General features: G+C 43.6%; 1 protein-coding gene across 1 annotated transcript; it reads right to left on the bottom strand.

The window, feature by feature from the left end:
• Positions 1-17: 17 nt before the first annotated feature.
• Positions 18-27,786, bottom strand: LOC149317938 (thyroid hormone-induced protein B-like). The gene is made up of 5 exons (XM_089513259.1): positions 27,640-27,786; positions 24,648-24,732; positions 4,893-5,042; positions 2,082-2,347; positions 18-107 (listed from the first exon to the last, which is right to left on the bottom strand). Exons 1-5 carry the CDS (start codon positions 27,784-27,786, stop codon positions 18-20), a joined length of 738 nt encoding a protein of 245 aa, XP_089369385.1.
• Positions 27,787-27,974: the final 188 nt, after the last annotated feature.

The raw sequence follows: 27,974 nt of genomic DNA, 5'->3' as shown, positions 1-27,974 counted from the left end.
CTGAGGCAGGAAAAGAGTCACTTACTGCAAGGTCCCCTACTGATGACTACATTGTCCAAGGCTGTGTCACCGTATTCTGTCAGTCCTCGGACTGCTTCGAAAGCCACCTATCAAAAAATTAAAACATGACCTATAAGACCATATCTCCCTGTGTGACCCTGCCTGAGTTTTAAGATCTTAAAGGGAAGGCTTTATCTAAGGTCTAATCTGCACTGCAGAAATAATGCAGTTTAACAGCATCAACTTTAACTGCTATGGCTCAATGCTAGGGAATATGAGGATGTATAGTTTCAGGAGATATTTAGCCTTCCCTGTCAGAGGGTTCTGGTGCCACAACTACAAATCCCAGAATTCCATAGCATGGAGCCATGGCAGTTAAAGTGGTGCAAAACTGATTATTTCTGCAGTGCAGATGCAACCTCAGTCCCACCACCATCACAATACATTTTTGTTGAGGACACCACAGACAGGGCCTTCTTGGTGGCTGATCTCCTATGGAATTCCCTCCCATCCCATGGGAGTTTTGCTTGGTCCCATCACTCTTTTTTTTAGGCATCACTAGTGGTGTGGAGTGTGTGGACCGCACCAGGTGACATCCCAGAGGGGGGATGTATACCCAGTGGAGTGGTACAGCTGGTAAGACTGATGCAGCTGCTGAGAGAGAGAGAGAGAGAGAAGGCATTGCGTCTTTTGGTCACCAGCCAGTGGCATTCCTGCATCAGGTGTCATCTGGTGTGTGTGTGTGGGGGGGGGGGGCTCCCAGGGGCTGTGTGTGCTCCCCCTTACCACTCCATCCTTTTCCTGATGAAGAATAAGATGGGACCGCATACATGGAGAAGTGCTGGGACAGTGTGCAGGGGAGCACAAGGATGGTGTGAGGGAGGAGTGGGGGGACAGCACATAGAAGGGAGCATGTGCAGGAATGGCACATGGGTGAGTCACCTGGTGCACAGGGACAACATGCAGGGGAATGTGGGGTGAGTGCAGGGACAGCATGGAGGGAGCATGTGCGGGAATGGCACAGGAGGACGGTACATGGGGGAGTGTGAGGGGCAAGTGCAGTGGAAGGGCCCTTCTGGGGTGTCACCCAATGTGGGCCACACCATCACATCCCTTAGTGATGCCACTGCCAGCAGCTGCACCAGACCCTGAATGGGCCATCCAGAGGCTGCAGAGCCACCCCTCAGCTTCAGTGCCTTCTGATCAGAGTCTGCCCTCCATTTAGTGAGCAGATGCACCAGACACTGAATGGGTGCTGCAGAGGCTGCAGCATTGCCCCACTCAGCAGCAAGTACTGATGGGGAGGGCAATGCCTTCTGTTCATAGTCCAGCATGGCTGCTCACCCAGTAGCCATGCTGGATACTGAACAGGCCCTCTTGTGGCTGCAATGTTGCCCCCCTGAGCAGTGGTCTACCGTGGGACAGGTAAGCACACTAGTAGGAGGGTGGGAGGGCAGGGTAGTGTGCCCCCTCCCTGCAGCTCTTTCCGGGTACCCACACCAGGTGACACTAACCAGTGGCACCATTACCCTGCTTTAACTGCCATGGCTGAATTCCTTGGAATCCTGGGACATGTGGCTGAGAGTTTTCAGCGCCTCTCTTTCAACTACTGATCCCAGGGTTCCATAGGACAGAACCGTGTTGTTTATAGTACAGCCACAGACCTATAATTGCTTAGTGTGAAAGATCCCCAGGATAGTCACAGATGCTGTTTCCTCCCAATTATGGTCAGTTGTGGCCTGGGCATGCCTACCCTCCGCAGACACTCAATGGCCAAAGGGGTTTGTGCCTGATTGTCAAAACAGGCTTGTATAGGGAGAAGTTTTGTGCCAATGGGCACTGTGCAACAGCCAGGTTATGTAGGTGTATGTTGCCAACTGGACTGCAGCCCAGGAATGTATTTTATAAATCAACAACCTCATAATCTGCTGTCACTTTAGGCTTGTCAGTGCTTGCTGCATATCCTAATTTTGTAAAGCCCTGAGTATTTGATGGTGTCTTCCTGAATGACATAATTGGGCTGGACTAGGTGACCCTTGGGGTTTCTAGCAACTCTATGGTTCTACTATTGTCTGTGCTACCTTGATGCGTTTGTCACTTGAGAAATGCGCTGAGGAGAATCCATGCTGCCAAGCTGGGCTCTGGCTTCCTTCCCGACTCCAGACCGTGATCCCTTTGGCCCCCTCTGCCAAGACCACCACGTTCAGTTGATTCAAATCCTCTGAGCCAAACATGTGGTACCAGAAATCAATGCAGATTTCCCCTGAGACCACAAGTGCTGGGCTCTCCAGTCTGTTGCTGTCAAAAGGGACCAGGTTGCTGGCTTCTTGGTAGATGAAGTAGCCGCCTGCAAAGGAACCCACAAAAGACAAGAAGCCATGTTGGAGAGTCAGGTTTTTTGGCATGCTGGCTTGGAAGGGAATTACAGTCAAGTGGAAAGTGAAGTGGAGTGGAAAAAATAACAGCTAACAGTAGTAAAGGAACATAATCAAAGCAAATAAGAGACAACAGAGGAAGGGAGGCAACCATTGGAAAAGTTCCACAGAGATTTGTTGTGAAATTGCAACAGTAGGGTAGATTTTTTTGATAAAGTGAAGGAGGGCATTGTCTTAGCAAGCTGAGGGGTTGAATTTATGATACCAATGACCTACAATATTTTAAATATATTATTATTTGGAACAGGAGTGGCCTCTCTTATTAAAAAGGCCACCTTTTGGGGGAATGTGTTGGCTTAGTGGTTAAGACGCTAATTCTGACAATTGGAAGAGCGGACGGTTGGCAATTCGAGGCTGGAGTGCTGCATGATGAGGTGAGCTCCTGTCACTAATCCCAGCTTCTGCCAACCTAGCAGTTCAAAAGCATGCAAGTAGATAAATAGGTACCACTTCTCAGTGGAAAGGTAATAGCATTTGCTGCAGTCATGCTGGCCACATGACCACCAGAGCAGTCCTTGGACAACGCTGGCTCTTCAGCTTAGAAACAGAGATGAGCACTGCCCCCTACACTGGTTACGACTAGAAATTCATGTCAAGGGACTACTTTTACCTTTTGGGGGGGAGATGCGAAACATGTTGTTTGTTTCCAATTTATGGCAATCCTAAAGTGAACCTATCACAGGGATTTCTATACATAAAAAGTAGACTGATGTTAACTGTAATGGCAGCACAACATGTGTGCACCGATAGTCACATGCATGCATGCATTGCCATTGGGGACAATGGGGCTTGCTATACTCAGATGCTTAAATCTGTGGGTGGCAAGCCCATGGATAATGAGTCCTTACTGTGTTTTAAGGGATGACTCATTAGAAAAAAACAATAATGCTGGGAAAAGGAGAAGGAAGTAGAAAGGGAGGAAGACTGCATGCTAGATGGATGGACTCAGTCAGGGAAGCCACAGGTCTGGACGATGATACTTGAGGTCCAACATTTTTGGGCATCTTGGGTGTGTGTGTGTGTGTGTGTGTGTGTGTGTGTGTGTGTGTGTTCATTCCAGAATAGATCCTCTGTGGACACAAAAGTCTGACTGTAAAATAACCTGCTTCTTACTTTGGATCTTCTAGGAAGATCTGGAACACTCCATTCCCACGCTGCTGTGGCTGTCTGTATGGATGCCTTGTTGAGCTGCCTGGTGCATCTGCCACTGTCACTAGTCACTCATTTTGAGGGCAGAACGAAGTGTCAAACCATGTGATCATTGCTAGACATGTCATTCTGACCTCAGATGTGAACAACTCACAGCAGTGGCTGATGCACTGTGTGGATCAGGGGGATGCCCATACAGACAGCCTCCCCAGCACAGAAACAGAGAACCAGGTACTGGGGCAGATTGGGGCAGGTGCAGGCTCAGGATACTCCAGGGCGCCCCCAGAGTATCCTGGCCCATGCGGACAGGGCCTGAGTTATGCATTTGTAACTACATCTGTGATGCCGCACATTGGCCAATCAATCATTTAAATTAGATAAAAATATTAAGCCATCCATACCAATTAAACAGCTTTAAAAGGCTAAAATAACTTTGTGGGCTTTTTGGTTTTTTGTGGTGTAGTGTTTTGAGTGTAGTGCTTTGGTGTGGTGCCGTGGAGATGAGGTTTCGATTCCCAGCTTGGCCATGAAACCCACTGGGTGATCTTGGGCAAGTCACACTCTCACGTTATAACATGAATTCGCATCGCTTGATTTGCACTCGCCCTGGATCTGAGCTGGAAAACCCCCATTTGATAAAGCCCATAGCTTCAGAGGATGGTAATGGCAAACATCCTCTGAAGAATTTTGCCAGGAAACCCCCATGATAGATTTGCCTTAGGGTCACCATAAGTCAGAAAAAACTTGAAGGCACATAGCAACAACAATATGTTTGAAAATTAATTAGGCACCAAAAGCATTCATAAAATAACAACAATAAACTTTTTTTGGCTCCACTTTCCCCCCAAGTTCCGGGCTCAAGGGGGCTTAAGCATTTAAAACAAACCTAGCTAAAAAAAAATTCTCAGCATGCAAAAGCTTAATGAGTTGGGGGGCGGAGGTAATAGCTGGTAAAGGCAATGCTTGAGAAATATTTTAAATGGAGATATGTGTTACAAGCAAACAAACAAAAGCTTACAACTATGATTGCTGTTAAAGTGAGATGCTAGTATATATACTTTTTATGATTTGATTTTCTATTTTTATTCATATAGTTTGTGTTAATATATATATATTTTTTAAATGCAATTTAAGCTATCAAGAAAATCCAAACACCATGTTCTGGCTGTGAGGCACACAGGAGCCAACGTTGGCACCAGTTGGGCCTCCAAGGGGAGATTGTTCCCCAATTGGGATACCATGGGCTCCCCACCTCCCCAGTCCCAGTTTTATGGGCTTGTTCCTAGCTTCCAGAAAAGAGGCACTTACTTCCATCGGGATAATCACCATCTGGTCCTGTGCCGGGGGTAGGTGTGGCATGTTTGGTCCGTATCCAGGTTCCTTGGCTTGTGCCGCAAATTTGTGTCCAGTCACAAAAAGGCTGGGAATTGTTGTTAAAGTCACACCTGGCAAGGTAATCTGAAACACAGATGTTGGTCATGAAATGGATGCTTCCTTGTCCACAGCAAGAGCAAAGGCTACTTGCCCAGAAAGAGGTGCCTACCTGTGCCAGGATCCCAGGTTCCCAAATGGCTCACTAGATGGCTTTCTTCTTCCTTGCTAAAATAAAAAAGATCAGTGAATTAGGCAGAATATTTCTTCATTTATTTAAAAAATTATAAACTGCCTTGCATCCTCTTAAAATCCCAGATGGCATGCAGTAAGGAAAGAACACACAGACATACAATTTAATATGTACAATGCAACATGCCATATCAATTTTTAAAACAATAAAAATGAAAGAAGCAAAAACCCTACCACCATAGATATGACTGCAATTTAAAATCCCTGGGACAGCTGAAAATCTCTTGACTTGGTATTGAAAACTTGGTACCCATCTAACTGCACTTGGGGGTATGTTCCAAAGCTGTGACTATTTAACACGATGCATGTCATGCTAGAGAGCTAGAGAGCCTAAATAAAAACAACAACAACAACAGCAGGAGCGACAACAAATCATTACCATTATCATTATAATTTCTTACCTGCCTCTTCCTATGGATCAAGGTAGGGAACAACAGATTAAAATACAGCAACAGACATATAACACAGTCCAAAAACATGAACACCAATTAAAATAAGTTAAAAGAACATAAAGTCAGTTTAAAAAGCAAATATATTGGAATAATAGAGTTCTATAGTTGGAAGGGACCCAAGGACCTGCTACAGTTTGCAAGGATTCATATATTTATTGCTGAAACTTGGGGAAACTCTCCAGATTCCAGAGGGTCTATGCATTTAATTCAGAGCCATAACACTAGCTGAGTTGCATCTAATAATCCTAAATCCAGATAATTGGAAGCAAGTTTTCAGTGAACTCATGCTTGCCTCCACTAATGGTCTTAACTATGAGAAGTGCGTCTTCAGTTTAGGAAAGCAGGAACCAAACAGTTCACCTTTGAAGATCTGAACTCACAAGTGCAAAGTAAATTGCAAGAAAATAAAGAAACAGAATGCTTTGGAGCCCAAAGCTATCAGTTCAACAAGCAAAACATGAAGCTGAGAACAAGAAATGACAGAAAAAAACCCTTTGGAATTACTGTATAGATCACTTTGTAAAGAAATCAGAGAAAGGCCTTCTGATATCCAGCTTCTACCCAGTGGGTATGTAGGACAAGCAAGACAAGATGAAATTGCTCTGGTTGCTTCTAAACAGCCATGATCTCCATCCATCATCAAGGGGTGCATCTGCATTGCAGAATTAATGCAGTCTGACATCGCTTTAACTGTCATAGCTCCATGCTACGGATTTCTGGGATTTGTAGCTTTGTGAGATATTTAGCCTTCTCTGGTGCCACAACAAACTACAAACCCTAGATTCCATAGCATGGAACCATGGCAGTTAAAGTGGTGTCCAACTGCATTAATTTTGTTGTGCAGATGCAGCCAAGAGAACTTGGGAAAGGGAAAGGAGTTAACCCACAAACAAAGTTCCACCACAGCAGAATGGTTCTCTTGATACAATTCAGCCTTTGGCTTTTGGAAGACTGGCAGGGATATCTATTTACAATTAACTGTACAGTTAACAAGGGGTGTGGGAATTGGAATGGCTTACCCTCTTACGTCCATCAGTAAGAAACACACAAGAACCAAAACAGGCTGGAGATATGACATGGTCTTCATGTGGAGTGGATGTGCTGAAAGTCTTCCTCTGCTGCCTGCAGCAGAATCTCTAATCCAGCTCCTTCAGAGGCCAAGAGTGAAGTGAGAAGAGTACAGGTGAGTCAGAGACTAGAGACAAGAGGTGACAGGGGGGTGGAGTGGAAGAAACCATAAAAAGGTGCCCATCCAGGTGTGAATAAGCAAGCAAGCAAAAAAGCAGCTGGCAATCAAGGAGATGCCAAGTTGCAACAGAGGTCTAAGCTGCACTGCAGAATTAATGCCGTTTGATACCACTTTAACTGCCATGGCTCCATCCTATGGAGTTCTGTGATTTATAGCTTGTTGTGGCACCAGTGCTCTCTGACAGAGGAGGCTAAATATTTTAGTCACAAAACTACGAATCCAAGAATTCCATGGGAGGTAAAGTAGTGTCAAACTGCATTGTTTCTGCAGTGCACATTAGACCAGAGTTTTTCTACCTGGGGTGTAGTTCAGTGGTTTAGAGGCAGCGGGAATATGGAACCAAGTTCTAAACTAGACTCTGTGGCCAAATCTTGACACACACACTTGGAAAATCCCAGGAGTAGTCTCCATTTGCAGTGAATTTGCAGATGGTTACTAAAAGCTCTTGGCATCTCCCAGTGGTGTCACTAGAGGGTGCAGACCGCAACAGGTGATACCTAAAAGGGGGTGACACCACTGCTCCTCAAAAACCTATCTTTTGGCAGAATTGGGCTGTGGCATTCATCTGATTCCTTTTAAAATGCTTTAAGAAATGGTGGAAGTGGGGTGAAGCTCAGTGGGAGGCGAAAAGAGAGACCCCAGAAATTTTTAAAATTAAAATTTCAAAATGTCAAATTTAATTTTTTTTTAAAAAATGACATTTTAAAATTTTTAAAATTCTTTTTCCATTTTCTTTATAAACATCACATTTTAATCAAATCTTCACTATGTATATGTTATACATTTAGGTTGGGTGTATGTTATTGTAATTTGAAGGTATAGGTTAATTCTGCTAGTTGTTTATGTCACATATATTAACTATTAACCATTCAGTGGTATCTGGGAATTATAATTTATGAGTAACATTAGTGCAAAAAAGCATTACTAAGGATCTTGTATGTATGTCTGAAATGGGAGGTCAATTGGGGGGGTGACACCATGAGCTACCACATGTGGTGACATCAAGCCTAGTGAGGACACTGGCATCTCCTAAACATACCAATGATGGTGGCACCTGACTAGAGCTTTCAAAAAGTGAGTGCATAGCATGGTGAGTCACAATCTGTGTTTGTGCTGCTAAAACATTGGAGGAGGCAAGCATCCTCTTCCCATCATTAAATCATAATTAAATACTGTTGATTATGAGATTGTGGAGAAGATTATCACACTCCTGCATGCTTATTCCGTTCTTTTACCATCTGTAAATGGTAATGGACCCATTATTAGGTATTAATGGGAGTTTCCATTAACACCAAATGATGGCTCCATTACTGTTTACAGATGGGACAAGAACAGCATAAGCTCAGGGTGTTTGATAATCTTTCCCCCTGTTGTGCGATTAAATGCAGTCGCCCCGTTCGCGGGGCAGACTGCTTTGCCGCTGTAGAGCGGCAAAAACTACAAGCCCCAGAGTGCTCTGGGTCTTGCCCGGCTCCCGTTTGGCTATCGGGGCCGGAAGGGGCGGCCCTTCCGGCCCGGGGACGCTCTAGGAGCCGGGCTTGCTGGTGCGGGGCTTCTGGTCCGCCAAGGCTGCCCATTGGTGGGCTCGGCCTTGGGGGCGGGGCCCCGCAAATGACGCAGAGGGGAGGGGCCGAGCAGTATATATTGCTGCTCGGAGGCCTCTCCGCCTCAGTCAGCGCTTGGCTTCGAGCAGTGCGGAGCCAAGCTGGGAAGGGAGATAGCCTTGAGCTTCTCCCGCCTGCCCACTGCTGTTTCAGGTGGTTTTTTGTCACAACTGTTCGGCCAGGATCTGAACGTTGGTGGTACCAGGGCTATGAAGTTCTGGTTTGGGAGTCACAAGGTACCCGGGGGCGATGAGCGAAGGCGTCTGGCCATTGCGGGGGCCAGAACGCAGGTGCGCCTCCTGGTGACTAGGGGCTTTGTGAATTGGGGAACGCAAGGCATGGTTTGCGCTCAAGCGGTGTTCCTTAGCCCCTAGGTCATCCCAAGCACCGGGTAGGGACCCGGCTTTGGATAATCAAACAACAACGGGTTGTTTGATTGCACAGATCCTGACCTTATGCTTTGTGCCAACCCTACCAATGGTTTAATAAAGTTGTGGCCTTTTCTCCCATGTCGGTGTTCTGTGGTTATTTTGACAAGCACATACAAGGCAAACAGGATTTAATGACAATTTAATGATAGGAGGAGGATGCTTTCTTCCCGTGTGATAAAGTCCAGAGTCAAGATGCATTCAGCTTGACCCATATCTTCCTTCTCTCACACACCAGGGTCATGGCTTAATGCTCAGGGTTGCAGACACAGCCCTGACCACCATTTGTGTATTCAGAGAAGGGTAACCAAAATGTTGAAGAGTCGGGAAATCATGCTGTATGAGGAGAGTCCTGGGGAGCTGGTATGTTTAGTCTGGAGAAAAGGAGGTTAAAAAGTGATACGATAGTCCTGTTTAAATATTTGAAGGGGTGTCATATTGAGGATGGAGCAAGGTTGTTTTCTGCTGCTTTAGAAATAGGACCTGGAGCAATGGGTTTAAACTACAGAAAAAAAGGATTCCACCTCAACCTTAGAAGGAACTTCCTGACAATAAGAGCTGTTTGACATTGGAACACACTTTCTTGGAGTGTCTTGGGGTCTCCTTTCTTTGGAGGGTTTTAAACAGAGATTGGATGGCCAACTGCCACAAGGAGTGCTTTGATTCTGTGTTCCTACATGGCAGGGGATTGGACTGGATGGCCCTTTGGGGTCTCTTCCATCTCTGTGATTCTATGATTTTGTCTGTCAGGGCAGGGACTGGGGATGGGCAGTGTCATGAGCTGGAACTGGTTGCAATGCTGGGCCTTCCCAAGTCTTTAGCTGGCCTCTTGTTGGTGTTTTACACACACATAATTCCCTTATGTCTCTCTGTGTGGGGAGGGGTGTTGTTGGTCACAGTGTAATGTTCATATACCATTCACACTTGGATCAGAGTTGGAAAGGCCTCATCGATCATTGGAGATTATCACATGGGGATGGGAAGGGACTGGATCGCTCCCTCGTCCTTATCCTGTCCTTATCCTGTCCTTGACAGTGCGAATGACAGCTGGCATGAAAAGCTTTCACACCTGCAGTGCCAATCCTGTTATTAAAGCGGCATTGCATTAACAGGAAATTGCATTAATACAAAATGCCAGCCAATGTCGTTTTAATGATAGGTACAACTTCATGTGAAAGCCTTTGGCACCATTGCTGTCATTTGTGCTTCCCGGATGGAATAAGTGTGAACAACATGCGAAAGTCCTTCCTGCGACTGAGTGGGAAAGATGGGATAATACGAGAGAGGAACTGGACAGCCCTCATGTAATAATTTCTATTGAGTTAAACCCTCTTCTCACTGTAGGATCTCCAACTACATCATCCCCAACAGCAGGGAACTGTCCAGCCTCTTCTTGAAGAGGTCTAGTGAAGAAGATTACATGTCATCTCTAGGCAGTTGCTTCCATTGCCCAACCACTTTCAATGTCAAGAGATTCCTTCTAAAAGGTTAAGTCAAAATCTACCTTCCTATAACTTAAAACCATTAGATCTGGTCCTGTCTTCTGGGGCAGCAGAGGGCAAGCCTGCACCCTCCTCCCTGTGACAGCCCTGGAAGTATTTAAAGAGGGTGATCACATTATCCCTGCAATCTTCCCTTCACCAGGCTGAACATGCTCAGTTCCCTCAATATTTCTTCATCAGTTTTGTTTTCAAAGGATCATAGGCTCAGAGTTGGAAGGGCCATCATGGACGATCAGGTCCAACTCTCTGCTCAATGCAGAACCATCACTTTGGTCCTCCCGATGTTTTGGACTTCAGATCCCAGAATTCTTGGCTGTTGGCTAAGTTGGCTGGGGCTTCTGGAAGTTGAAGTCCAAAACACCTGGAGGACTAAAGTTTGGGAACTGCTGAGCTAGAGCATCCCCAAAAGCAGGGAGCTGTCCTGCCTCTTTGAGAAAATGTTCAAAGGAGATCCTACTACCTCTCTAGGCAGTGGGTTCAATCACCCAACTGCTGTTACTGTCATAATATTTTTTTCAATGTCCAATCAAAATCTATCCTTCTGTAATTTGAAAACTAAGATGGAAATGTCAAGTTTTCTAATGCTAAACATCTGCCCAGCACAGAGTAGAATGCTAAAATCAAATCAGTCAAAAATGCAAAAACTGGGCATTTGTGGATCATTGGGTTTGCCAGGTGTCAGTAATTATAAGGCATGTCCTTATGCAAGGGCTGGAAATAGAGTGAACAAGGATGCCCCAAATCCTATATTTTGGTTTGTGGGAGTGCTGAGAGGAACAAATGTTTTGTGCATATTACCAAATTTAAGATTCAGGCTATGCTAAATTTTACTCATAGTTGTCATGCTTTTTTGATATAAAATTATAGAATCATAGGATCATAGAGTTGGAAGAGATCATGTTAATTTTATTGAGAAATGCATGGCCAAATTAAGTGACTTCTTAATAGCCATTTCCTGACTGTCAATGCCATATATCATGAATGTTGACTCTCTATTATTACTATTTTGGCAACCATGTGAATCATCCATGTGGAGAAATCCATTTTTCACAATACACTTTGATACTACTTTATTGTGGCTCTATCCAATGGAACCTGGGGATCTGTAGTTTTGTGGATGGGATATTTAGAATTCTCTGCCAGAGAACTCTATCATCTCACCAAATTAAAAAATCTCAAGACTCTATAGGATGGAGCCATAGTAGTTGGAACACTATAACTGTGTAGTGTGAAAGGGACCCTAGTCAAGGGCATTTATTATAGGAGCTGATAGAATATATGTGGCTGTGTATGTGAACAAAAGGCATAGGCTTCTGCTGCTCAGAGAAAGCCACGAAATAAAAGAAGTGGAGCCTTGGAACCAGAGAACTTGCTGAAGAGAGTATAAGGAAGCAGGCGGAAGAGTCTATCAAGTTATTCTCAGTTCATACTAAGGTTAGATAACAATTCCACCTCCACCATCCCCTCCTTACCACCTTTGCTCTATTGTTTATGTGGTCGGCAATGACATTTTATGGTCCTCTTACTGGAACATAAAAGCATATATGGTCAGAAATGGATTAAAGGGCTCCTTTGGGATTCCACCTTGGTGGAACTTCAGGGAGTGCTTTCCAAGAACCCACTTTGGACGCTTTCCTCCTTTGTCCCCATTACCATCCTGTAAAGTCAGCTGCCTGGATTGCCATGGACCAGGAAGCTCTCATTCAAAAAACCCATTCAAATATGTATTCGAACAGGTAACATAGGAGACATCATGGCCCTTTGACTTAATTTACCTCAAAGGGTGTCATAAAGGTTGGGACCTTGGGGATTTGCTCCACCCAAGGAAGCTTAGGAGAAAGGAGACATTTCTATTTATATCATATTGGCTCTGGTCCTGTTGATTATGTCCAACAAGAATTGTTGCTGTTGTGTGCCTTCAAGTTGTTTCTGAATTATGGAGACCCTAAGGTGAACCTATCATGGGGTTTTCTGAGGCTGAGAGTGTGTGATTTCCCAAGGTAACTCACTGAGTTTCTATGGCTGAACAGGGACTCGAACCCTGATCTCCATAGTTGTAGTCCCATGCTCAAAATGTTACACCATACTGGCTCCCAACAAGAGTAGATGCATTGACTCCTTGGCCAAAAGATGTGTCAGAAACCTGTGGCTGTTCCTGAAATCCCAGTGAATCAAGGACTACATTGAAGAGACATTGAGAGGTGATATGACAGCCCTGTTTAAATACTTGAAGGAATGTCATATTGAAGATGGTGGAAGCTTGTTTTCTGCTCCTCCAGAGACTGGGATCTGGAGCAATGGATTCAAACGACAGAAAAAGAGATTCCACCTCAATTTTAGGAAAACCTTCCTGATGGAAACAGTTATTTGATAGTGGAAGATGAATCGGCATTGAACAAGATTCCAATATTGCGGATGACATTTATGATAATCATGTCACTGAAGAACAGTTGCACAGTTTACTTGGATATTCTGACAATGAGGAATCAGACTTTCAAGGTTTGGAATAAGACATTTGTGTATGTTTGCCAGCTTTGCCAGGATCTGTCCTAAAATCAGGCAAAATTACCAAATTAAATTAAAGGCTGGTATGAAGTGGCTCATTCGAGCTTTTGGATAAGAGTATTTCAGACTGCAAAAGAAGAAAAACGTTCAATGACCAAGATGTTGCCCAACAATTAATATGCCTTTTTAACCATCTCCACAGCTGACCACGATGGTTCAGGTGGGATTGTCGGTCTCTGAGGCTGTTGCCTTATCTTAATAAATTGCTGTTAACTTGACTCCTATGAAAATCAATATTGATCCGTGGAAAAGCTGAGCTAGGTTTTTAAAGGTATATTTTTAGATTTAAATTTCTCATCTTATAGTCGAGTATATGGAATGGTAAGCTTCCCTACAGAATTTTGTATCCAATGTGGAATGCCTGCATTCAGTTCAAGGTTGTGGAAACAGAACTGCATGATGGGGCATTGTGCATGGATGTCCATGCACATTTGGTTGTGCATTTAATTGCAGATTTGGTTTCTTGGTTTAATTGCTCGATGCTGACATTCAACACAAGGGTTGTGTAATACTAGTAATGTGTATTTCCATAGGTGGTGTCATCTTGTGGCAAGGGGAGTACTTTTTGGGGGGTACTGCTTCCCATAGCACACAAGGATGAGCCAAATCAGGAATTTACATCCATAAAAGAGATAAACAGATTAACAATGGGTTTGTTGGATTCTACAGCCAGAGCCGCATGATTTGAAACATGGGCCTTGAAGGAAAAATGGTGAAATTACCCCCCACTCATAGCTGCAGGAATGCTATTTCTTCACAATGCCCTTTGGTTCTGAAAAGCTGTGTTAATCTGTGCTCAGCTATCGCAAGGAAAAAATAGCTCAAACTATGATCCCGTTTATTTCCTGGTTTCACCTCCATAGCCACTATTATGTGACTGGTCTGACTTATTTTCATTAAATGCTACACTCGGTTCAGTTTCAAAATGTTGTGTCAAAGAGGGCCATTTGTGATATGGGGGGATCTGCCAGTGATGGCTTCTTCTACCCTGCCCAGTAAATCAGAAATTGCTTTTCTTCCTTCCTGACTGTTTGAGTGTAATTACACTGTAGAAATAGTGCAGTTTGAGCCCACTTTAGCTTTCATGCCCCATGCTATAGAATCCTGGGATTTGTAGTTTGTGAGGCACCAGCACTTTTTGGCAGAGAATGCTAAAGACCTTGTAAAACTACAAATCCTTGGATTCCATAGAGTGGGGTTACAGCACTTGAACTGGGGTCGGACTGCATTATTTCTAAACTACAGCTGCACCCTTTAATAGGGATGAAAAGAATATTTTTAAAGTACTGAAAATGGTTGAAAAATGTGTTTCTCAAGGGTTGGGAAACCCTGATGAGTAAAATCCTAGGTGCAAAGTTGAGTACCTTTGCAGTCTAAGACTTAATTCTGTGGGGGGAAATAAAGAAAAAGAAAAGAAAAAAGGCATGTGAGTTCTTTGAGCAAAAAATTATGTTTTCTGTACAAGAATCTTACTTAAGTGTGCAAAAAAAATCTGTTTTTCGTGAAGAAAATGCTTTTTTTCTTTTGCTCAGGAAACTTGTTTCATGCATGGAGATACTATTTTATATGCAAGATTTTAAAAATATTTTTTGCTGGATAATCCCCAAACTGAATAGTCTCCAAAAACTTCAAAAACAAAGCATGTGAAGGATGAAACAAAGAAAAACAATACCCAAGAACTTAAAAAATCCCTCAGGCTTTTTGTGCTCACCCTGAAGGCTGGATGGATGAGAGAGTAGACTGGGGTCAGTGTTTCCAGGACAGATTACATTCTGGCCTTTCACCAGGGAGTTAAAGTACAGTACTTACATTGACCCATAGATAAGTTGACTCAGGTTTTTTGGGTCAGTTTTTTACCTAAATTTCTAGATTTATATGTGCGTATATAAAGTAATTCAATGGAACTGATATAGGTGTTGACTTAGCAAGTTCCCATTGACTGAGTAGGTTTATTCTAGTTGGGATTGCCAGATGGAATTACGCCAACACCAGAAGCTTCAGATTAATGCCCGCATTTGCTAAACAGGACTTTTTCTAAGTAAACATTTATATAGATCTTGTCCATGGAGTTGGGCATTGCTTGATAATAGAGCATGGTAACCAGGCGCCACGGTTATAATTCCACCTCAGCTGATAACTGCAAAAGCAAGGACCTCAGTAGCCATGATAGGGCTGAGCAAGGAAGCAGGGAAGGTGCTTATCTGCATCACTCCTGTCTTAATGTAGTTGCCATTGCTAAATGGCCCTTGGTCCCCTGAGAAGACTTTGCCCAGGGATCACACAAGGCCTGAGAGAAGCCTTTAACAGCATTTCAAACATAATTATTTACAGAATACAGTACTCCCCACTTACACAGCAATGTATAAACTAATGCCTGCAAATTAGGGCACAAGTATGGTTTCAGAATCCCATGTAATTATTTATTTAAAATGGTTTCTGAGGGGTTGAAAAACAGATCTCCCCCCCCCTCGCAATTTTTTATTGTATAACAATTAAAAAAAAATTCATACATGAATTGTCCTAAAGTATGTAAGTATGAAAAAAAAATGATCAAAGAATGAACAAAAACCCTTTTAATATTGCCCAGCAGGGAGAAAACCTTTGAAAATACGGCTGGCATCCTTAATGGGCACAGAGTGACAGGAGGCTGCAGGGATCTCTGAACTCTTCTGAACGATTCTGTAGGTGATATCATTGCTCCGCATCAGGTGCAAGAACATAGCCAGATGCTTGCCTGCTGCTCCACCAACATGGAAATGGCCAGCTTTAGGAGGCTGCAGCTGAGAGAAGATGGGCCTTTTGCAGGTGGTGGGGTTGAGGTTGGATGGGAAACTCTCATAGTAATGTTTGTTAGCTGTTTCCCAGTGTGGCCTTTTTGTTCTTGCATGGAAGAGTGAAACCAGCAAATATTTACATCCCTCCCTTGCACTGATGTGATGGAAAATCCAACCCACATTCAGTAGATGGAATGCAGGTAGGGGGAAATGCTACCCTTCCCATTGGGCAGCAAAATGGTTTTTGGCCAAGCCTCAGTTGGTGACAGAAAGCAGGGGAGGCAAAGGGGAACTTGAAGCAAGTGACAGAGTAATTTCTTTGTCAACATATGTCACCTAAAAGAATTTTTCTCTCTGCAGCCTTTCATACCAGTGGAAGATGCTAGCTGGGTTAATTTGTGTCTGAGAGGCTGAATGAGATGTCCTTGGACATAGAAAATGTCTATATTCAGTTGAAGGTTGTGGAGACAGAGTTAAACATGCCCTACATTGATGCCATTGTGCATGCAGATGAAGAAGAGCATTGGCTATTGCAATCCTCAATTTCATATTTATGTGAACATTCAGTCGCACAGTGTTGCAATTCACTAATGCACTACCATCACACAACTCTGGGAGTGTGAAGTCACATTCTGGGGACCAGTTTATTTCCATGATGTTCACACTTGCCCCAAATGCAGTTGATGCAGTGTGCGGGGGTGGAGGCAGCCTAAAAGTCCAGTTAAACCAGTGCATTTGGCACCAGACATCTTAGCAGCTCTTCTTGTAAGAGCCACAACAATCCACATCGTCGGTAGTTTGACCACGCTACTGAATCGATTCGGATCGCACTGCATCATTCCTGGAAATGGAGGCATCTCCATTTTAAATCAATACAGTGGCAAATGTGAGCAGCAACAGGGCTAAAATGGCACAGAGAGATTTGAGCTTGGTAAATGTATTGGGAACACCAAACCGATCTGGTTCTGAATCGGCAGACATATAGATCTCTTTGTTCAAAAAAATGTGAATGACTCCTTAGTTTCATTGATGAAAGCTCTCAGCCTCCCATTTTCAGCATCACAATTTTAGTGAGACCAACAGGGTTATATTTGTCTGATTTTTTCCCTCCAAATTACTTGAGCAACATACAAAATATTCATGGTAAAATAAAATAGAAGATTCAGGTAGCAGCTGAGGAAGAATCAGAAGTGATACTCTTTTCCCTTTGTGGTTGGGGCCCCTGCCAGGAAGAAGTCTGGAGTCACTGTGCCAAGTGAACCTGATTATTGGAAATTTTGAGTAATCTGCATTGGACCTCATTGATCTCTGCACTTGTCCAAACGATACTGGGAAGTTCATTAATAATATACAGGAAGTTGCCTTTCCTGCCAAAGGAGTGCTTGGAACCAGGAAATATATTGATAACTGACTTGTATTAATATATTTAAGGAACTTATTGGATGCACTTTTGTCTCCGTTATGGGCATGATCAGGGAACGCGCGTGGCCGAGTGAAAATGGAGTTTGTCGCATGCTGTCCTCAAGGCATCCCCATGTCTTTGCCAACCCTAATCCGTCCCTAAACGGGACTGATGAGTGTGAATTTTGCTTGGCTGGAAAGCTTTCTTGCTCAACTAGAATCTTTCTATCTGAGCAAAATTAATGCGCCTTGCCTGGCTTGGGGACGGGTTAGGGTTGGCGATGGCATGGGGATGCCTTGAGGGCAATTTAGCATGCAATAAACTCTTTTTTTTGCATTTCCTGCCCATGCCCAGAACCGAGACAAAAGTGTGTGTGATAAGCTCCTAAATCATATTGCACCATTAGGACTGAAAGGGTTGGTCTTCCCAGCGGGGCTGTGTTTTATGTTGTTCAGCTTAGAATCATAGAATCATAGAGTTGGAAGAGACCACAAGGGTCATCCAGTCCAACCCCCTGCCAGGCAGGAACTCTCAGTCAAAGCTTCCCCAACAGATGGCCACCCAGCCTCTGTTTAAAGACCTCCAAGGAGGGAGACTCCACTAAACTCCAAGGGAGTTTGTTCCACTGTTGAATAGCCCTTACTGTCAAGAAGTTCCTCCTAATGTTGAGGTGGAATCTCTTTTCATTGCTCCGGATCCTAGTCTCTGGAACAGCAGAAAACAAGCTTGCTTCTTCCTCAGTATGACATCCCTTCAAATATTTAAACAGGGCTATCATATCACCCCTTAACCTTCTCTTCTCCAGGCTAAACACCCCCAGCTCCCTAAGTTGTTCCTCATAGGGCATGGTTTCCAGTCCCTTCACCATTTTAGTCACCCTCCTTTGGACACGCTCCAGTTTCTCCACATCCTTTTTGAATTGCGGTGCCCAGAACTGGACACAGTATTCCAGTGTAGAACAATATATCCCCAAGTGTGATCTCATTAACACTGTCTGTATCCCAGGGAATGGTGAGTCTCTTGTAGAAACAATATATTAAGCACTAGGTTAATCATAGAATCATAGAGTTGGAAGAGACCACAAGGGCCATCCAGTCCAACCCCCTGCCATGCAGGAAATCCAAATCAAAGCATCCCCGACAGATGGTCATCCAGCCTCCGTTTGAAGACCTCCAAGGAGGGAGACTCCACTACACTCCGAGGGAGTTTGTTCCACTGTCGAACAGCCCTTACTGTCAGGAAGTTCCTCCTAATGTTGAGGTGGAATCTCTTTTCCTGGAGCTTGCATCCATTGTTCTGGGTCCTAGTCTCTGGAGCAGCAGAAAACAAGCTTGCTCCCTCCTCAATATGACATCCCTTCAAATATTTAAACAGAGCTATCATATCACCTCTTAACCTTCTTTTCTCCAGGCTAAACATCCCCAGCTCCCTAAGTCTTTCCTCATAGGGCATGGTCTCCAGACCCTTCACCATTTTAGTCGCCCTCCTTTGGACACGCTCCAGTTTCCCAATGTCCTTTTTGAATTGTGGCGCCCAGAACTGGACACAATATTCCAAGTGGGGCCTGACCAGAGCAGAATATAGTGGCACTATTACTTCCCTTGATCTAGACACTATACTTCTATTAATGCAGCCTAAAATCGCATTGGCCTTGTTAGCTGCCGCATCGCACGGTTGACTCATGTTCAACTTGTGGTCTACTTGGACTCCTAGATCCCTTTCACATGTTGTCTCCTTAAGCCAGGTGTCCCCCATCCTATATCTGTGCATTTCATTTTTTCGCCCTAAGTGCAGTACCTTACATTTCTCCCTGTTGAAGTTCATTTTGTTAGCTGTGGCCCAGCTTTCTAGTCTATTCAGGTCATTTTGAATTTTGATCCTGTCCTCTGGAGTATTAGCTATACCTCCTAATTTGGTGTCATCTGCAAATTTGATAAGTATTCCCCCAATTTTTTCCTCCAAATCATTGATAAAGATGTTGAATAGCACTGGGCCCAGGACAGAGCCCTGTGGGACCCCACTGGTCACTTCTCTCCAGGATGAAAAGGTGCCATTGTTGAGCACCCTTTGGGTTCGGCCGGTCAACCAATTACAAATCCATGTAACAGTTACCTTGTCTAGCCCACATTTTACAAGCTTGTTTGCAAGAATGTCATGGGGAACCCTGTCAAAGGCCTTACTGAAATCAAGATATACTATATCCACAGCATTCCCTTCATCTACCAAGCTGGTAATTTTGTCAAAGAAAGAGATCAGATTTGTCTGGCATGATTTGTTTCTCTGAAACCCATGTTGACTTTTTGTGATTATGGCATTGCCTTCTAGATGTTCACAGACTCTCTGTTTAATGATCTGCTCTAGAATCTTTCCTGGAATTGATGTCAGACTGACTGGACGATAATTGTTGGGATCCTCTTTTTTCCCCTTTTTGAAGATGGGGACAACATTTGCCCTCCTCCAGTCTGCTGGGACTTCTCCTGTTCTCCAGGAGTTTTCAAAGATTATTGCCAATGGCTCCGATATTACATTTGCCAGTTCTTTTAATACCCTTGGATGTAGTTCATCTGGTCCTGGAGGCTTATATTCGTTTAGGTTAAATAGGTATTCCTCTACTATCTCTTTACTTATTCTGTGCTGAAATTCCCCTGTTCTCTCCTCTGCTCCATTATCCTCAGGTTGAGTTCCCTTTGCCTTTTCTGAGAAGACTGAGGCAAAGAAGGTGTTGAGTAATTCTGCCTTTTCTCTGTCTTCTGTTAGCATTTTGCCATCTTCTCCACGCAGTGGCCCTACCGTTTCCTTCTTCTTCCTTTTGCTGCGGACATATCCATAAAAGCCCTTTTTGTTGTTCTTAACCTCTCTAGCAAGCCTGAGTTCATTCTGCACTTTAGCTTTTCTGACCTTGTCTCTACACTTGCTAGCTATTTGTTTGAATTCCTCTTTGGTGATTTCCCCATTTTTCCATTTCTTATACATGTTCCGTTTAAAATTTAGCTGAGCTGAAAGTTCCTTGGTCATCCATCCTGGGTTCTTGTGACACCTCCCATTTTTCTTTCTCACTGGAACTGTTTTAATTTGTGCCTTCAATATCTCCCTTTTGAGAAACTCCCATCCATCTTGAACTCCCTTCTCTTTTAGTATTCCTGACCCCCAGTATTTCTCTAAGTTTACTGAAATCCGCTCTCCTAAAGTCTAAGTATCCTATCACACTTGCCTGTAGTTGTCAGATTTTTTACATTATATTTACAGTATGCAAAAGGATCTTGTAGCACCTTTGAGACTAACTGTGTAAAAGAAATTGTAGTATAAGCCTTCATAGATTTAGGTCTACTTGAAAAATAGACCCTGGAGATTATCACACAGGGATAAGAAATGGGAGAAAAATGGAATGCTCCCATCATGATTGCACAATCACGTGAAGATTTTCACACAACATCACACTCATCCTGTATTTCTCCCATTAACAACCTAGAATGACCCTGTAACTTCTTATTCATGGGGAAACCCCGTGAACGGTTTGCCGATAGCGCTTCATTTGCTCTATCATGAAGGTGCGGAAGCCAATAAAGTTTTATTTGTGCTGTTGCAGAGCAATCCAGGACCTTTTCCCAGAGTGCATTTAGGTACATGCAATTCATTTTCATTGCTAGTTTTGGGGTGGATTTCTATGTTATTTTGAGGTGTAGGGCACAACTTTCTTTGAACTGTATAAAAATAATGTTCTGAAATATACCAATTTTATCACTTTTATCTTGTTTTGTTTGAGATGTAACCATGCTTTTCAAACATGTGTAGTTGCCCCAAATCAGGAACTGTGTGAAACGTTTCATAATGAATAACAATACAAAAATGGATGTATGTGGATCGCAATTGCGTTTCTCTATTATTTTATCTCTTCATCGCCATACGATTGTGCGACTGTGTGAAAATATAGATTACTGTAGCACTATGCTTCTGTTATTTTGAAATATCATGATTGTTGTGCTATTGGCCCTGGTATGATAATCTCCCAGGCCTACAAAAATTTATGCTACAATTCTTTTGCACAGTTAGTCCACAAGATCCCTATGCATGCTGATATTTCAGACTAACACAGCTATGTCTCTGAATTATATTTACATTAAGACAATGCATTGTTTATCAGTTAAATGACATTTTAAAGCATCAGTTGTCTATAATAAAAACAAGCAAGCAGAATGGTGTAAGTTGCTTCCACAGGATGCTTTCAACAAGCAATTTATTTGTTTGTGGCTTTCAATAAGCCACAAGACTAACAGCAAGAAACAGATTAAAAAAACCCTAACCAATGGGAGGAAAATAGCTCCCTGAGAAGATAAGTAAAAAAACCAGGGGATGTTAAGATAGAGAAATGCCAAAACAACCAAGATTTCACATCTCCAAATAAATGTTCATACTTGTGTTCACACAGTGAAGCTACATCTTGCTTCATGCTGGAGCGATTGTCAATGAGCAGGCTTTATGTGGAACTCTTAGTCTCTGTATCAAGAGCATGGTCTTTCACAAAGTTATTGATGTGACAAATGTTCTAATAGGAGGACTTGCCAAGAATAATTTACTCCTCAGTGCTGGTCCTGCTCTTGCACTGCTGTTTTAAGGATACCACAAACGATTGCAACTTGATTTGGTGTTGTTGTTAAGAAGGTTCTCCCATTGTGATGGACAAAAAGGTACAAAGGGAAGTCCCTTCTGTAATAAATGCCTCTCTCCTCTGGCTGGTCAATATAAGGCTTAAAAACCCATCTTTTTTGCAGTGTTTTCATGGCGAGATCTTGGTACACTGAGATCTTGGTGTCCCCATACTCTATACATGCAAGAACACGTAACTTTTTCAATACCAGGGGTTTGGAGGAATGTGTTCTGCCTCTAGCAATAACATTTCTTCGCATTTCTTGCTCTTGCCATTTTGGGACTTGAAAGTTATGTACTATTTCAAAGTTCCTTTCTAACACATGTGCTTCTGGGCAGAGCTTGTTCAGAAAGCCAGTAAGAAAGATGATTGTCTTTTCTTCTCCAGCCTCATCTGGTGTACCATGAAATCTAACAATTAGCTTCCGGTGCTGATTTTCAGTGTCTTCAATTTCTTTCGCAAAATCCATTATGATGTCTTGCAATTCATTTGTGTTTTTTACATTCAATAGTCCCATTTTGAGGGCTTCATCTGTTGAGTCTTTTACCATGGACATTCCATTAGTTAGGGATGTTAGCTGCGCTTTTATGGGTTCTAGTGCTGCAGCTAAATCTGCTTTATACTTTGATTGCTGCTGTTGGAATAATTCCAATAGTAAGCCTAGAAATGCCTTATGTTCTTCCTCTTTCCCAATTTGTACTGTATTCTGCTGTTCAGGTGGCACCTTGGTGGGCTCTTCTTCCTCCCTTGGTGACGGTGCTGAAGTCACATTTTTGGGCAAGAAATATGTAGTTAAATCCCTAGAATCATAAAATCATAAAATCCTAGAGTTGAAAGAGACCCCAAGGGACATCCAGATCCAAGCCCTCCCTGTGACAGCTTCTGTTTAAACACCTCCAAAGTAGAAGACTCCACACACTCTGAGGCAGCAGCATATTTCACTGTTAGACAGCAATTTCCATTAGGAAATTCTTCCTAGTGTTTAGGTGGAATCTCTTTCCCTGGAGTTTGAATCCATTGCTCCATATCCCAGTCTCTCTGGAGCAGTAGAAAACAAGCTTGGTCCTTCTTCTGTATGACATCCCACAGGCTCCAGCTCTACTGAAGACAGATTTCAGAATGTTCAGAGCATGTAGGTGCCAATGTCTGCGGGTTTCTATTTTAATGTTCCATTTGTGAGATCTTTTTTGAGATTATGGCTTCTTTTCCTTAGGTAAGGTAAGGACAGGATAGCTAGCAGACAAGTACAATGGCTGCTTAGATCTACTGTTGAGCTTACAAAACCCACTGGAGATTTGTCACCCTGAATAGGATATAACTTACCCCTGTTTTGAGAATGTGCCCCATGCAGGTGGACAGGTTCAAAACAGGGAAGTGGATTGTGTCTGCTTGCATGGCAGAAATGGGTTGGATTGGGTGGTCCCTGGGGGTCTCTTCCAACTCTATTATTCTATGCCACGAGGTGTCAGCGGGGCCCCTGCCCTCTTTCTTGCCTGGGGGAGACCAGGGGCAGACTGGGTAACTCTTTCCAATTGGAGTTCCAGGGGCAAAGACTCAAGGCTCTTTGCAAGTTAAAATAAATACAACATAGTTAGAACGTACAAGAAGTCAACATGAAAATAGAGTTACATTAGCGAGAACATTAAAAACAAAGTAAAATACACATTTACTAATAAATTATTGTAACAATGGTTAGGACAAACTCTGTTTTCTGCATTCTCCACTACAGTTCATATAATAGGAAGGGGCCCCAAAGGCCACCCAGTCTAACTCCTTGCTCAGTGCAAGATATTCAGTTACAGTATCCCCAGCAGGGACCTTTCCAGCTTCTTTGGGAAGATGTCCAGTGAAGGAGAGCCTACTACCTCTCTAGGCAATTGTCTCAATTTCCTAACCACTCTTCCTGTTAAGATGTCCCTTCTAAAATTCAATCAAAATCTACTCTCCTGTAACTTCCTACCATTAGATCTGGTCCTCCCCTCTGGGGCAGCAAACAACAGGCCTGCCCCCTCTTCTCTATGGAAGCCTTCAAGGTATTTAAAGTGAGCATTCATGCCACTCCTTCTCTTCAACAGGCTAAACGTGCCTAAGGGGCTCAACAGACTGCCCCTTTGGAGCAGCCTGCAGCTGCCCAATTCCTCTCTGGATTGGGGCCACAGCAACTACATACTGATCTGACCTTTTCACAGTGCAAAAAAGAAGCAGCAAAGAACGGTTCCTTTTCATGCTGTGGAAAGGGCATCCTAGCTGCCACAGCGGCAGTTTGTGGCAATCCTTTGGTGCAGTGCTGTGCCAACAGAGTGCCGTGATGCCCCCCACGTGGTTGGGCATGCGGCATAATGCTGGCATGGGATGGCCGGCATGCATATGCCACGCTCCCACGCTGCCAGTCTGTTCAGCCCTTAACTCTCTCAAACTTCCCTCATACGTTCTGTTCTGCATATCTCTTAACATCTCTATTGCCCTTCTCTGAGCCTGCTCCAACTTGTCTATATCCTCCTTACAGTGAGGAGCCCAGAACTAAAGGCAATACTCCAGATCAGGTCTGACTAGTGCAGAATATAGTAGGATTATTACTTCCCTTTACTGGAAATTATGGTTATGTTAACCCAGTATAAAATATTATTTGCCTTCTTCATACTGCTGGCTCCCATTCAGCCTATAATCTACAATAACTTCTTCAAAATAAAGGGTTCTCTCTGGACAGGTGTGGAGGATGGAGAAACTGGGAAGGGCTTGATACTGACATTGATAGGTATGTAGAATGAAATGCCAGTTCTTAAGAAAAGGTCTTCTGGGGCTGTAGATGGGACCCTTACCTGTACACTTTCCCTCGGTCATGGAGAAATCATCCACAGCCACGTCATTGAGAAAATCTTCCCCTCGCACGCCTTCCACAATTATCTAGAGGAAAAGATAACCTCTGGAATTAGTTCAATGGTACATCGGACTCCATGCTAGAGGACATTCCTGGTGGGGGGAGGGATCCCAGATTTCAGGACCTGGACTCTCTTCTCCAGTCCTTGGAAGAATCTTACGGGAAGAGCACTGCCTCGAAAAGTCTCTCTCTCTCTCTCTCTCTCTCTCTCTGTGTGTGTGTGTGTGTGTGTGTGTATCCTCACTTGTTAAACTTGGTGTTTAACCCCATGTTCTCGGCAATTAGGTAGCCTGCTTAATAATAATATCTGGGCTCCAACTGGGAGTAAAATGGGGGAGCGACTCAGGAGGATTAGTGACCTAATGAAAGAGAAGAGAATGCTCTTTTGCTTTTAATGGTGGCCCTTGGGGTACTCCTGTGTGGCTCTTGGATCCGCTAGCCCTTAAATCCTGAAATTTCCTCCCTCCCATTAAATTTCGGATGCAATTACATTTTTTTCAGCTGAAAACAGATATCAGGCTTCTGCTCTGGCCTGTGAATGCCAGGTGTACCACATAAGATAGATAGATAGATAGATAGATAGATAGATAGATAGATATTTCTGTCCTGCCTTTCTTCCAACATAGGACCAAACTTACAACACAGCTTAAAACCAAGTGTAGGTAGATTATCCCTTATTATATAAATTGTTTGGAACCAGGATATTTGCATATACGTGATCTTGGAGATGGGACCCAAGTCTAAACACAAAAGTAATTTATGTTTTGTATACACCTTATAAACAGCTGGCATGGTGTAGTGGTTTGAGTGTTGGATTACAACTCTGGAGACCAGGGTTTGATTTCATGAAGCCCACTCGGGTGACCTTGGGCAAGTCACACTCTTGCAGCCTCAGAGCATGGCAAGGGCAAATCCCCTCCAAAGAAACTTGCCAAGAAAGCTCCATGGCAGGTTTGCCTTAGTGTCTCCATAAGCTGGAAATGACTTAAAGGTACATAACAACAACAACCACAACAAAACAACAAATACACCTTATACGCATAGGCAGAAGGTATTTTTATACACAATATTTTAAATAATTTTCTGTGCCACATTAAAAGATCCTTCTGGCTAAATCACCAAAAGGTTTGAATAAATAAAAAGGGTCTTTGTTGGTGGAAGAAGAGCAGGGAGGGGCAGCTTAGCTCCTGAGTGAGGGCTCTTCAGTTTGGGAGAAGCCACCAAAAAGGCCCTGTCTCCCGTGAGTATGTCAGTTCTTGGGTGAGATGCTGTACATGCTGAAATTCCCTCTTCTGTACAACTATTAAAGAGAGGTTCAGAAGCCTTGTCCTTTTCTTGTTGTTGTATCTGTTCACATTTTAGGGAAGGATTTTCCTTTATGTCTTTTAGCAATTATTAGGACAAAAAGGGAATGGGGTTGTGAACCCTTTGCCCCATTTCACACACAGGGCTATAAGTACTGGATGGGGGAGAATAGGGGCATTGAAATGTTCCTTCAATCCCCAGATTTCTAGCGAGAGAGAGAGAAAGGCAGTGAAAATAGTTCACACCTGAACTCTTCTCTTTGCTGTTTCCATTCCCTGTCTACCCATTTCTTTTGATGCCTGTTTCTAAATTCAGAGACCTAGCTATGTTAGTCTGGAATATCAGTACACAAAGGGATTTTATAGCACCTTTGAGCCTAACTGTGCAAAATAAGTTGAAGCAGAAGCTTTTATATACTTGGTTTCCTATCTCAGATGCATGGAGTGAGCAGGTGCCCAGAAAAATACCTTTATAATCAGACTATATGCATAACCATGTAAATGCAAAACTTATGGGGGTGGTGATAAGGTGAAAAGTTCAGGAAGTACGCTCAAGTCTACGAAAGCTCATGCTACCAGCTTCTGTCTTTCACTTAGTCTCAAAGGTTCTGCAAGATCCCACTGCATACTGATTTTCTAGACTAACACAGATAGGTCTTTCATTTTATCCACCTCTGTAGCTTCTCCTTAGTCACACTTCAGACCTTTTCTACAGTCATTTTCCCCCCAACTTTACTCAGGTCCAGGAAACTGTCTCACTCGGGAGAATATTGGGACTGGATTGGCATGTTTTACACCACCTAAACTTTTCCTGACGCAAAGCATGAAAGCTTCTTGGAAAACTGAGTGCCCTATGCAGGGACGTAGCCAAGGGGTTTTTTTTGGGGTCCGGACCCCCCCTTCCATTAGAAAAATGAATAGTGTGTGCTGCTGCGCTGCCGCACCCAAGCCCCATTATAATGGTGGCACTTAGTCTGGAAACCCCCCCCCCCCCTTCTTAAAATCCTAGCTACGTCCCTGCCCTATGCATTGTGTGGCTCTTAGCTTCACAAAGGATGGAGACATATTGGATTCCAAAGGAAGAATCTTTTTTGTGTTGCAAATGGATGTTAAATTTCCTGGAATTTGAGAATCTCCCAATAACTACATGGCCAGAAGGAGGAGGTTCCAGCCTGCAAGAAATATCCTTCCATAGCATCTGAGAACAAAGACAGCAAAATGCAGGCCTATGACTAATATCTTGAGTTTTTTTCTCCTGTATGGTAAACCTTGCCTAATGAAGAAGCCAGTGGAACTCTGAAAGCTTGCAACATGTATATTGTGCATTTTGGCTGGTCCAATATCATTGTTTGGATGTTATTGGATTTGCTGTATGGCCAATGCAGCTACCCATGGACGTTTATTGGGAGAATACGAGCAGGCTTAAGGCAGAGGCCTTTCTCCAGGTGCTATTGGACCACAACTCCCAGCAGCCCCAGCCAGTACAGTCAATGATGAAGAATGCTGGGAGCTTCAGTCTAAGAATACCAGGAGGACCATAGCAGGATTTTCACCCCATGAAAGGTCCAGCTCTGGTCCTGCCACTATCGCTATGGTGACATGAACTACTCCAGACCTGCTCACAGTTACCTTCAGCCTCCCCACGTTGGGGATGGTGACATTGGCTTGGAGCCACTTGTTCTGCTTCCGGCCAGTGGCAACCCAAAGGCGGGTGGCCTCCTCACCCTCTGGATGGACGTAAACCCTCAGTGACATTAAAGTGGCTGCACCAAACATGTGATACCAGAAGCTGAAGCAGAATGGACCAGAGGAGGTGCAAGTGGGGCTAACCAGGTGGGCCACATTCCCTTCAATGACGTTGTTTCCCTCGATGTACAAGTAGTGACCCCCTAAAAGGAAGAAAAACAAGAGGAAAAAGAGGAGAAAGGAGGGGAGGACAAAATAAAGGCATCCATTACTACTGT

Source organism: Sceloporus occidentalis, unplaced genomic scaffold, assembly GCF_023333645.1.
Source record: "Sceloporus occidentalis isolate IW3139 unplaced genomic scaffold, rSceOcc1.0.p SCAF_2, whole genome shotgun sequence".
Taxonomy (NCBI): domain Eukaryota; kingdom Metazoa; phylum Chordata; class Lepidosauria; order Squamata; family Phrynosomatidae; genus Sceloporus; species Sceloporus occidentalis.
Note: the sequence above shows the minus strand (reverse complement) of the source record. Positions and strands in the feature narration are given on the sequence as shown.